The sequence below is a fragment of the Callorhinus ursinus genome, unplaced genomic scaffold, assembly GCF_003265705.2.
Source record: "Callorhinus ursinus isolate GAN/ISIS: 27379988/994484 unplaced genomic scaffold, GSC_fseal_2.0 scaffold17, whole genome shotgun sequence".
In the NCBI taxonomy this organism is placed as follows: Eukaryota; Metazoa; Chordata; class Mammalia; order Carnivora; family Otariidae; genus Callorhinus; species Callorhinus ursinus.
Window position 1 is genome coordinate 36,343,174 of NW_027397079.1, and position 13,706 is coordinate 36,356,879.

At 34.1% G+C, this 13,706-nt stretch overlaps 1 protein-coding gene across 1 annotated transcript in view; it reads left to right on the forward strand.

Annotated features, from left to right (window-relative positions):
- LOC112834698 (A disintegrin and metallopeptidase domain 3-like) overlaps positions 1–13,706 on the forward strand; it is a 130,710-nt gene that overhangs the window by 24,128 nt on the left and 92,876 nt on the right. The window contains exons 5-6 of the mRNA XM_025886169.2: positions 8,782–8,858; positions 9,339–9,516. Of these exons, the coding sequence (XP_025741954.1) occupies positions 8,782–8,858; positions 9,339–9,516 (255 nt within the window). The remainder of the gene's footprint in view (positions 1–8,781; positions 8,859–9,338; positions 9,517–13,706) is intronic.

The window sequence follows — 13,706 nt, forward strand, 5'->3', positions numbered from 1 at the left end:
CCCTTTGACCAGCATTTCTCCATTTCTCCCAATCCCTACCACCTGGTAACCACCATTCTACTTCTGTTTTGATGAGTTCAACTTTTTGTTTTTAGATTCCACACCTAAGTGAGATCACACAGTATTTGTATTTCTCTGGCTAATTTCACTTAGTACAATGTCCTCTAGCTCCATCCATGTTGTTGCAAATGGCAGGATTTCCTTCTCTCTCATGGGTGAATAATATTCATATATATATATGCACCACATTTTCTATACCCATTCATCCATCCTTGGACAGTTAAGTTGTTTCCATATATTAGGTATTGTGGATAATCCTGCAATGAACATAATTAGTGCAGATATCTCTTTGAGAAACTGATTTCCTTTCTTCTGGATATATATCCAGAAGTGGGATTGATGAATAATATTTTGTCATGTGTCAAATTTTTAATTTTTTGAGGGATCTCCATATTGTTTTCCGTAATGACTATACTCATTTACATTCTTCAAACTGACTGTGTACAATGGTTCCTTTTTCCTCACATCCTCGTCAACACTTGTTATCTCTTGTCTTTTTGATAAAAAGCCATCCTATTGGGTGTGAAGTGATAGTTCGTTGTGGTTTTGATTTGCATTTCCTGATGATTAGTGATGTTGAGCACCTTTTTATATATCTGTTGGCCATTTATATATCTTCTTTGGAAAAAATATCTTTTCAGGTCCTTTGCTCATTTTGTATTTGGATTGTTTGTTTTTCTGCTATTGAATTATATAAGTTCCTCATATATTTTGGTTAACCCTTTATCAAATAAGTGGTTTGCACATGTTTTCCCCTGTTACATAGATTATCTTTTCATTGTGTGGATTGCTTCCTTTGTTATGCAGAAGCTTTTTAGTTTGATGCAGTTCCATTTTTAAATTTTTGCTTTTGGTGTCAAAGCCTCAAATCCAGAAAATGATTGCGAAGACCAACATCAAGGAGGTTTTTCCTATGTTTCTTCTAGTTTTATAGTTTCACATCTTATATTTAAGTCTTTACTCCATTTCAAGTTAATTTTTGCAAGTGGTGTTATTTTGCATGTGGATATTTAGTTTTTTCAGCACCATTTATTAAAAAGACTATCTTTTCCCATTGTGTATTTTTGGCACCCTTGTGAAAAATTAATTGATGTTGTATGTGTAGGTATATATCTAGGCTCTTAATTCTGTTCTTTTGGTCTATCTGCTGGTTTTTAAGCCAATATCATACTTTTCTGATTACTATAAATTTGTCTTAGATTTTAAAATCAGGAATTATGATACCTCAGCTTTCTCCAGATTGCTTTGGCTATTTGGGGTCTTTGTGGCTCCATAAGAATTTTAACATTTTTTTTCTGGTTCTGTGAAAAATGCCAGTGAATTAGGAGTTGCATTGGATTTGTAGGTTGCTTTAGGTAGCATGGACACTTAATATTATTTTTTCCAATATGTGAATGCAGGATATCTTAGCATTGTGTCTTCATCAATTTCTTTCATCACTGTATTATGGCTTTTAGTGTATAGGCCTCTCACCTCCTTTGTTAAATTTATTCCTATTTTATTCTTTTGGCTGCTGTTATAAATGGGATTGCTTTTTTAATTTCTCTGATATTTATTGTATAGAATCACAGCTGATTTTTACATGTTGATTTTGTTTCCTAAAACATTATTGATTTTTCTTTTTTAACCTGTTGCTGTGATTGCTTACATTACTTCATTTTTGAATGTTGAACCAGCTTTGCATACTTGAGATAAATCCAAGTTGGTTTTGGTTTATAATTCTTCTTATTCATTGTTGGATTTGATGTGCTAATTTTGTTGAGGATTTGTGCATATATGTTTATGAGAGATATTGGTCTGAAGTTTTCTTTTAATATTTTTGTCTGATTTTGGTATTAGGGTAATACTGTCCCCAGAGAATGGGTTAGGAAGTATTCCCTCTGCATCTATACTCTGAAAGAGTGTGTAAAGAATCTGTATAATTTCTTCCTTAAATGTTTGGAAGAATTCAAAGATGAACCCATCTGGTTCTTGTGCTTTCTGTTTTGGAAGATTATTAATTTTTGATTTGATTTCTCTAGTAAATATAGACCCATTCAGATTGCATTTTTTTAAAAAAGATTTTATTTATTTATTTGAGGGAGAGAGAGAGAGAGAGGGAGGGAGAACACAGAAGGAAAGTGTGAGGGAGAAGCAGACTCCCCAATGAGCAGAGAGCCCAATATGGAACCTGATCCCAGGACCCTGGGATCATGACCTGAGCTGAAGGCAGACACTTAACTGACTGACTCACCCAGGCACCCCCAGATTGTATATTTCATCTTGTGTGAGGGTTGACAAATTGTGTCCTTGAAGGAATTGGTCCATTTCATCTACATTTTCAAATTTCTGGGCATAGAATTGTTCATCATATTCCTTTATTGTCTTTTTAATATTTATGAGGGCTGTAGTTATGCTACCTTTTTAATTCTGATATTAGAAATTAGTGTTCTTTCATTTTTACTTAGTTTCCCTGGCTAGAGCTGTGTTGATTTTATTGATATTTTCAAAGAACCAGCTTTTGATGTCATTCATTTTCTCTATTGATTTCCTGTTTTCAGTGTCATTATAATTTCTTTTCTTCAGTTTACTTTGTATTTAATTTGCTCTTCTTTTTTTAGTTATGTAAGGTGGAAACTTAGATTGTTGATTTTAGGTCTTTCTTCCTTTCTTAATATATGCATTAAATGCTATAAACCTCCCCCTAAGCACTATTTTTGCTGCATCTCACAAATTTTGAAAAGCTGTGTTTTATTCCATTTAGTTAAAAATATTTTAAAATTTCTTTTTTGATCTATGTGTCCTTTAGAAGCATGTCTTTAATCTCATGTGTTTGGGATTTTCCAGCTATCTTCTTGTTATTGATTTATAGTTTAATTCCACTGTAGTCTGAGAGCAGACACTCTATGATTTCTATTCTTTGAAGTTTTTTAAGGTATTTTTTATGACTCAGAATGTCTGTCTTGGTGAATGTTCCATATGGACTTGAGAAGAATGTATATTCTGCTATTGTTGGATGAGGTAGTCTGTAGATGTCAATTATAACCAGTTGATTGATGATGTTGCTGAGTTCAACTGTGTCCAATTTCAAGTAACACTATAGCATATCATAAGTAGTGTGAGTCCTTTACAATAAAAAATAATCCTAGTTCTTTCCTCCTATCCCTTGTACCATTGCTGCCATTCACTTTGCTTATATATAAGCAGGTGTTTTATATATATGTATATATATATCATATATATGAAATATGTAGTATAAAATGCATCTTTTATATATGGTATCTGTGTAAGCATATGTAGTTAAGTACATTGTTGCTATTATTTGAACAATTGTTATATCAGTTAAGCATAAGAAAAATGAAAGTTTTTATTTTACTGTTATATTCCTTCTTCAGTAGTCTGCCTTTATGGAGATTCAAGTTTCTGACCTATATCATTTTCTTTTTCTATATAGAATTTTTAAAATTTTTTCTTGCAAACAAATCTACTAACAATAAATTCCCTCAATTTTTGTCTCATAAAATCTTTACTTCTTTCCTTTTGAAGGATAATTTTGCAGGGTATAGAATTCTAGGTTGGTGTTTTTTTTTTTTCTCTCAATGCTTTAAATATTCACTCGAGTCCCTTCTTGTATGCATGATTTATGAAGAGAAATCTTATGATTCTGACTATTATTCTTCTGTAGGCAAAGTTTTTTCCCCTCTGGCTTCCTTTAGGATTTTTTTCTTTATCTTTGATTTTCTATAATTTGAAAATGATATGCCAAGGTGTAGTTTTTTTTTAATTCTGTTTTAATTTTGTTTTTTAACTCTATGAGCTTTCTGGATCTGTGATTTGGTGTCTGACATTAATTTGTGGAAATTGTCAGTTATTATTGTTTCAGGTATTTCTTATATTCCTTTCTCTTTTTCATATTCCCATCATGTGTATGTTGCAACTTTTGTAGTTGTCCCATAGTCTGTGACTATATTCTTCTGTTTTATTCTATTTTGTTTTCTTGCTTTTTAGATTTTAAAGTTTCTGTTGCTATATTCTCAAGTTCAGAGATTCTTTCCTCAGATACTTCCATCTACCAGACCATCAAAGGCACTCTTCATTTCTGTTACAGTTTTTTTTTTTAATCTCTAGCTTTTATTTTGGGTTCTTTCTCATTTCTATCTCTATGATTACATTGCTCATCTGTTCTTGCATGGTGTCTGATTTATCCATTAGAGCTCTTAGCATAACAATAATTAATGGTTGTTTTAAATTCTCAATCTGATAATTCCAGCATTCCTGCCATGTCTCATTCTGATGCTTGCTCTGTCTTTTCAAATCGCATTTTTGCCTTTGGCATTTTTTTGGATAGCTGGACATGATGTACTAGGTAAAAATAACTGCTATAAGTATGCCTTCAGTAATGTAGTGGTGAGGTATGAGGCGAGAGGAAGTGTTCTGCAGTCATATGATTAAGACTCAGGTTTTTACTTGGCCTATGCCTCTGGACTGTGCACAACACAAGTCTTTCTCAGTTTCTTTTTCTTCCTTTCTGGTTGGGACAGAATGGCCTGAGTGGGCTGGAGTTGAGTATTTCCCTTCCCCATGTCAGTTAGGCTTTGATAATTTCCCAGCAAATTAGTCTTTAGTTTTATGGTTCCACTGATATCAAGCCTTGTTAAGAACATAATGCTCTGATGTATTTCAAAATGGTCCCTTTTCTCATCCCCTTACTGAAAGCATGAGGGATTTTTCTCTGATATTTACTGTGGCATGTTTGTCATACTTCCGGATGTAAATGTCACAAAACTGTGGGGACCTCATTATGGGTTTCTTTGGAATTTTTACTTCTCAGGATTGTCCACACTGATTGTCTAGCATTTCATCAATTACTGTGAAGATTAAATACCCTAACACTATTTCCAGCAGCACTTTTTACTACTTCTGCTTCAGTAAGCTGTAACTCCCTGTGTTTCCCTGCCTACCTCCCCAATCTTGGGGTCTATAGTTTGCTCTGTGTCCTCACCTCTAATCCAGATCTAAAAAATGTTGATTTTTCAGTCTGTTAAGCTTTTTACCTATAGTTAACATGGAGTGGTAACTTCCAAGTTCCTTATATGTATAACCATAGACCAGTCTCTTCATTTCTTTAGTTTTGCAGGGCATAATATTTTTTTTTCTCTCTGTCAACACTTTGAATATATCATCTCACTTCCTTCTGTCTTGCCACGTATCTACTGAAAAATCCATGGAAATTCTTAAGGCTGTTCCATCATATGTGACAAATCACTTTCTCCTGATGCTCTCAAAATTCTTTCTTTACATTTGACTTAACAATTTGATTATGTTATATCTGAATGTGGATTTCTTTAGGACCATTTTATTTGGTGTTTTGAGCTTCTTGGAAATGGATATCCATTTCCTTCTATAGGTTTGGGGAGTTTTAGCCATTATTTATTTGAACAAGCTTTCTGTTTTTTTAATTGAGATATATTGATACATAATATTGTATAACTTTAAGGTGTACAGTGTGTTGATTTGATGCACTTTAGCGTTAGCTAACACCTCTTTTATGTCATATAGTTATTCCTTTCTTTCTCCCTCTTTTCCTTCTGAGACTTCCATAATGTGGATAGTGTTCTTCCTGGTAGTGTTCCATGTCTTTTAAGCTTTTTTTACTTTTTCAGTCTCTTTTCTTTTTGATACTCAGACTTGTCTTCGAGTTCAGTTATTTTTTCCTATGCTTGATTCAGTCTGCTGTTGAAACTTTCTAGTGAATTTTTCTATCTCTTTTTGAAATTCTCACTCAGTTTGTGCATTGTTTTCTTGACCTCAGTGAGTATCTTTATGAGAGTTCTTTTTTTATTGAGGTATAATTTACATTAACATTATATTCATTTCAGATGTTCAGCATGATTCAGTATTTGTATATATTGCAAAATGATCACCACAGTTAGTCTAGTTAACATCCCTCACCATACTGTTCCTGAATTTTAAGATATAGTTTCTTAGCAACTTTCAAATATGCAATGCAGTATTACTAATTGTAGTTGCTGTGCTGTACATTACATCCCCATTACTTATTATTTTATAATTGGGAGTTTGTATTTGAGAGTTATTTTTAACTCTCTGTACAGTAAATCATTTAAGTTAATTTCAATAGGTTCAATTTCTGGAGATTTATCTTGTTCCTTTGTTTAAAACATCTTTTCCTGATTCTTCATTTTACTTGACTCACTGTTTTTTTGTTGGCTAATAGTCAAAGCAGTCAACTGTCTCAGTCTTCACCAACTGGCCTTGTGCAGAAGTGGATTCCCCTGATCAGCCTTGCCATTGATTTTGGGGGCGTTTACTAACTTCTTATCTCTTCAGGGAGAAGTAGGCACCTGTGTTTTTTTCCTGCTTTCTCTGTGCTAGACAGAAGGGAGGGTCAATAATCTCTACCATCCCAAGCTGCTGCCTCTGGTCTCTTGTAGGCAAATAGATTCTGCCAGATCTATCAGTGCTCCAGGATTCGTGAGACAGATGCTAGTTCTATGGGCAGTTTTGGTGAAGTGGAGGCACTACATGCATGGATCAACTTTTTCCTTTTCCAGTAAGAAACAGAAAGCTAGGGTTTTTCATTCACTCGCTCTGTGCTGAGTTGTGGGGGTTGCAAATCAATGATTTGTACTAGCCCAAGTCACTACTTCTGTTTTACCTGGGTGGCTAAGACTGTGCTGAACTTATCAGGACTCCTAAGACTGGTGATACAGATACTAGTTCTTTGGGTAGCCCCCTCAGAACAATTGGGGCACTTGACATGTAAACAAACCCCTTTCCTTCCCCGGTCAAGCTGGGAGCTGGAAAGTCACTTGAGATCATATGGCAGTGCTCTGGGCAGTGTCCCTGGTGAAAGGTACACCAAATCTTCATATTGGCTTTGGTGAGTTTGATTTTGCATTCTTCTAGGGTGTGCCTTTCAGCTAATTTCTGATTAATCGTAAAGGGAATTTGTCCATGAATTGTTGCTGAATTGGTGTATTTCTCCCAAGAAGCCCAGGGCTTCTTACTCCATTCTTCCTGACCAGAAATTCAGCCTTTCTTTCTTTTTTTTTTTAAGATTTACTTATTTGAGAGAGAAAGAGTACATGAGCTGGGGGGGAGAGGAGTGGCAGTGGGAGAGGGAGAAGCAGACTCCCCACCCTGCTGAGCCTGATCCCAGGACCCTGAGATCTGCATTTTAGATCTGGTATTGTTCCACAAGTTATTGAGGCTCCATGCATTTTCTTAGTTCATTTTTCTTAGTTTTATATATTGAGTAAATTCTACTAATCTGTCCTAAAGTTCACTGATTCTATCCCTTGCCATCTCCAGTGTACTTTTGAGCCTATCCAGACATTTGTTTTATGTGTATATATTTTTCAGTTCTAATACTTTGTTTTTTATGGCTTTTATTTCTATTCTGCCTTTTGTTTCAAGATAATTTGTGATTGTTCATTGAAGTAATTTTCCATGGCTACTTTAAAATCTTTGACTGTTCCAATATGTGGCTTATCTCAATACTGGCATCAGTTGGTTGTCTTTTCTCCTTTTTGTTGTGATTTTTCTGGTTCTTGGTATAGTGGGTGATTTTCACTTGTATCCTTGATGATTAAATCTTCTGTTTTTGAAGAAGTCACCCAGTTTAATTTTAGATTTAGTGTGGTGTGTTGTTCCAATGACACTTTAGCTTTCTTATAGCTTTTAATGTTATTCTGTTGAACTTTGTTCTTCTGGCTCTACTGGACTTCTGCTATTGCAGCCTGTGGTGGTAAGAGGTACTTACCTGGACCACCTTGTACTGCTAGATGGGGTCAGATGATGAGGGATAAATGGGATAGATAGCATTTCTTCTGGCTGTACTCCAGCCACTTGATGTCAGTGTGCTTCTCACTCTATTTTTGCTAGTCCCCCTTCAGTGAGGAAAGTTCCTATCTGGAACTGATGGAAATAATATATATCACAGCTAATAACATATAATAATAACATAGAAACAAATTCATAGGAATGTGATGATACTAAAGTTTTCATAGCACAGCATTAGCAAAGGAACAGGGCTGACTGTAGATATCAGTAGACTTTTAAGGGAAGAGAAGGGAATATTCACTGAAAAAGATTATTAGGGGAGAATCTGGGAAGATTAATGCTGTGAAAGTTCATGGGGAGGAGAGCTTGAACTAAGGATGATCAACTTGGTGAGATAGTAAAGAGAAAGAAAATGAAGAAATTTCAGTTAAGATACTTTTGGGTTACTTAAAAAAAACAAGTGAAATGTTCACATTTGAAGTCAAATTAATGCTGTGAATTACATCAAGTTAGTAGTTATAAACTATACATTTGAGAAATGTGGCCGAGAGAGAAAAGAAGCAGATAAAATAGTTGTTTGTCAAATATTTAGAATTAAAGTAAGAATTATTTGGGGGAAGGATAGGAGTCATGACTATTAGACAAAAATGTTTAAGAGGAAGAGATTGCAGATAATGGAATATCTGGTAGATAATATTATGGTAATGGCTAAATTAAATGTTTGATGATATCTAGGAAGTAAGGATACACCAATAACTTTATTTACAAATCATTCATACACTTGTTGTGATGAGTATCAGGTTTTGTATAGAAGTGTAGAATGACTGTGTTGTGAACCTGAAGCTAATATTACACCGTGTGCTTAACTAACAAATTTAAATAAAAACTTAAAAAAAATCCAAATCATTCATGAATGTATCTTTGTATACTCCTGTTTAGGGCCATTGCCTTTATCAAGGATATGCCACAGAAGTTCCAAAATCAGTTGTGACACTTAGCACTTGTTCTGGACTCAGGTAATGGCATGTTCTAGAGATGTACATGATTGAAAATCTTGTGTAATCCTTTAATTTTTAGAAACATCTTGAAAGATACAGTGAAGACAAAGAGAAGTAGAGACCTTGATTGTGTTTCTTCTCATATACTTTCCTTTCTTCCTCCTCATCTTATCATTTTTCCTATTCTCTTTGTCTCTGTCCTAGGCTGGCAATCATAAAACTTATGCAGGAAAACCTTCCACTAGTATGAAGAATATTCACATGTCTTAGCCACACTAGCACCACAGTGACTTCTAAATACCATAATAGAGAGAAGAAGCTGTAAAATTGTGTTTGAAAGTTTACCCAAATAAAAAGAGATGATTCTTAGATATTAGGCCACAAAGACCACTGTTAAATTTCCATAAAATTTTTTTATTTAATGTTGATTTATATTTCTCCACGGGTAGTCTATATTAACTATCATTTTATTTCTTTTTTATGTGTTTAAATACCTAGGGGATTATTCCTGTTGCAGAATGTCAGTTATGGCATTGAGCCATTGGAATCTGCAGCTGCATATGAGCATATGCTTTATCAAATAAAGAATAATAAAATTGATTTTTCCCCTGTACAAGAAAATTATCCTACAACCCAACTGGTAGATCAGTCCTTCAGGATTCTTGTGAAATCGGAAGTAAGTAACCATTTTTATGTTATCTTCACTTGTGTTATCTTTGATAAATTTATTTACATTGGAACTGTTACATTTGGAAAACAAATTTAAATGATATTAATTATATTAAAATCTTCTGTTGCAAGATATTTATTTTAAGTATATTTTTATGTTTAGTTACATGATATACAGAAAATGTAATATATATAAACACACATAATTAAAAAATCAAAATTCTCACATTTTCCTAATTGCAAGTATGTTGATGCATATATACATATTTGCTCTGTTTTTGAATTAACATTCTATTAGTATAATGTTACACAAGTTCTTGTGCTAAAACTTGGCTGAGTAACATAACTTTTCTGTGTGTAAATTTTCTTATTTCTAAAAAAAATAATAAAAATAATACCTAACTCATACAGTTATTTCAAAGATTAATACATTTATAAATGGAAATTACTTAGCATAGTATGTAGACAAAAAAGTGATCAGTAAAAATTGTTGTTTTTATTTGTTTACCATATTTTCTGATGTAGTGAAACAATGTATTTGGAAGTCATTAGGGAAAGTTTGGGTACAAAACAAAATGTAGTAATGAAGTAAAATAGAAACAAAAATTTCAGAACCAAAGAAGAAACCAGGGATATCATTGCAGGAATGGAGATAAGTCAGGATTAATATATGTTTGTGAATTTTATATCTTTCATGAAGTAACTTGAAAATTGCTTTTCATCCTGAATTTGATAGGCTTAGATCTATAGGTTTAGTTAAACATATTATCACATGACTAGTGCTTTTATGAGCATGAATAAAGAGAATGAGTATCTTCAATATATCAGATTTTTAAAAAGAACAAAAAAATAACATAAAGACATATTTTAGGCATATTTTTACATTCATGAAAGTAAACACAAAGAAACTTATAAACAAGGTGAGCACCTTCATTATAATTCAGAGATAAAAAGTAGAACAGAAACCAAACAAAATAACATAAAGGGCTTATCTACTGAAAGCATATTAAACACATGTATTTATCCCTCTTGTCCTTTTTTAAAAACCCACTAAATGAAAAGGTATTTTTAAAATGGCATAAACATACAAACACAAGCAGAACAGGAGAGGAGAAATAACAATGGACATTAAATATCAGATAGCTGATTTAGCCTTCAAAAAGCAGAATCCTAAACTGGTAATGTTAAGAGTTAGTTGGACAGTTAGGTAGTCAGGGCCAGGGTCCCCAAAAAGAAAACAGGGAGCCAGGACAGCTAAGACAAACTGGACTACCATCCTATTTTATAGCTTACACAAGACAGCAATAGCCTCCCATTTTGCACTTCTGTAAAAGTGACTTTTGCAAAACATCCTGAGATACAATTGACCATAAAACATTTGTCACTATCATGAGCTGAGGCAGTTAAGACATAAGTCTCCAGATGTCAGCCCAAAAAGACCATCAGCACGTAAACATTAACATGTTAGGTAGACAGGTGCGTGATCGAAACCCTGATTGGCATGACTTAGCAACAAATCTGCAGCGGGCCCACACTCTGGTTACTTAAAATAGTTCTGTAAAAGAGCTTGTAAAAACCCCTTGATTTGAACGCCAAAATGGCAACCGTCTCGGGTCCCTTCCCTCTTTGGAAGCTTTGTACTATTGCTCAATAAACTTTGCTTTGCTGCCCACCACTCTTCGTCTTGTCTACCTCTTCATTCTTTGAAGTGGCGTGACCAAGAACCCCAGGAACTAAAGGAAAAGAAATCCTGAAACAGGAATTGGAATAGTCTCTGGGAAACTTGACGTACTGCAGTACTATTCAGATGTTTCTTGAATTGCAATAGGAAGTGATTTTAAAGGTGGACTGAAGATAATTGGTTGAAATAAGTTGTGTAGGTATTTAGCAATCCTGTTTTCCTGTCCTAACGAATTGTTTCTGTTGTAGACTGACAGATCCATGAAGGCTGTTTTCTTTGGGGATTCTGTGAAATGGGGACACCAGTCACAGATGTTCTCTTGTATTTCCCAATAGAAGAAGAATACCATACTGAAACTAGTGTGTTTAATTTAAACTTGGCACATTGGATACTGGGAGCCAGGCTTACATATTCTAAGAAGTGTATTGAAAGACCCCTCTTCAGGAAGGAATTAAACCAGCCAAAAGAATAAAAACTATTCATATTGACAGCATTTTCCCAACCAACAACCCAGACGCATTGCTTTCTCTGAAGACAATAGCCCATAAACTCCATATATGGTCATAGAGATGTTGGAATAAGCTGTTAAATATTCAATCGCTAATATGAGGGGGCAATAGACATATGATGAAACAACTTAATATGGAAGATGGAGACATGAAAAAATCAAATTTTTAAAGTTTGTTGAGGTACCGAAGAATACAGAGGGTGAAGAAAACAAAGTGGCAACATCCTCTGAGGAGTAAGAGAAAATATTTCATCCACAAATTTAAGAACGGAGTGCTATTTAAAAAATAATACTTAGCAGATAAGTAAGCAGTTTTAGAAACTTAAAAATATGATAATAAAAATGAAAAAAAAGAAAATAAGTTCTTAAGATAAAATTCCAGAAATCACACAAAAATAAAGTACAATGACAAATGACAGGGAAACTTGAGAGATAAGAAATTTAAGTTAAAATAAGAGTTTGGGTGATACAATAGGAGTTCCCAGTGTGAATAAAGAGGAAATTGAGTTGAATAAATCACAAAATAATCCAAGAAAAATTCTCAGAATTATTTAAGGTGAGTTTCTGAACCGATATTTTAAAAATCTGGTTTCTTATATATGCTCAAGATGTAGAATAGCCTGAAATTTCCCAGCAGCAATACTGGAAGTTGAAAGGCAATACCACAATTACTTAAAGTGAGGCAAAGTAATTTCCAGTCTATAATTCTGTACAAAGCCAGAACTACATAACAGATTTTTTAATTAATTTTTATAATTTCTTTTTCTCCTAATGGAAATGTTCTTGCCCCAAAATAAAACAAACAACAATTAAGCAGATAAAAAGAGACTCTACTGTCATCCTGATTGAAGATAGTAGCCAGATGCAATCACAACCAAATTCACAAACAATAGTTGCCAAATATTGTAAACTTTAACCACATGAAAAGATGGAAGAACTGTGTAAGCAGCTGTCCTCGATCTGTATTTTTCATGAGAATCTCTATTAGGTCAAATCCCACCAGATGTTGAAGCAAAAGTTCCAACTGTCAGTGGTTTAACAGGTTTGTTGCTCATGAAAATACCAAAGTGGATGAAACTCTACTGGTTGATTCCCTTCCTAGCTCTGACTCTGGGAAAGAGTCCCCTACTAGATTCTTTGAATTTAGTCAGAGTAAGGGGAAAGAGTGTGTGCATCCCTACCTCGATACAGCTGAGCCTGGACAGGTGTCTCACTGACATCTCTTCTCTTGGAGAAGGGAGCAAACATTCTTAGATAATTAGCCATTTCTTATAATAAAACAAAAGTGTAATAAGAGTCACTAATTCCCACACCCCACCCATTGTTCAAGAATGGTTTGACTTGAAAGAACTACATATATTCTAAAATAATAATAATTAGAAAGGAATAAACATGGAGTATATGAAATATACATATAAAATATAAGAAAAATGCAAAATCCAAAGTGAATGAAAAAACTATATGTACTGCTTCATAGGTGACACACACTGTTCTAAGAGCTTTACATATATCCTGTCTTTCCAACTTTTTGAAGAGTTCTAAAAGTTAGTATGGTTGTTCTCCTTTTCAGATCAGGAAACAAAGATTTAGGGAGTTTAAGTTATTATCCTGGGGCACCTGAGTGGCTCAGTCAGTTAAGCGTCTGCCTTTGGCTCAGGTCATGTGACCAAGGTCCAGGGATTGAGCCTCACATCGGGTTCCCTGCTCAGTGGGGAGCCTGCTTCTCCCTCTCCCTCTGCCTGCTGCTCCTCCTGCTTGTGCTCTCTCTCTCTCTCTCTCTCTTTGTCAAATGAATGCATAAAATCTTTAAAACAAACAAACAAGCAAACAAATAAATAAATATGTATCCTGGGAAATTCTTTGTTAAAGTATAGCATTAAAACTCAAACCCAGGTAATATGATCCCAGAGATATATTCTGTAGGAGTCTAATGGTCTACCTTTATATGGTCTGATAAAAGATCCTTGTAAAAGCTCAGGAAATAAATGTAGGAGAAAAATAAAGCTAT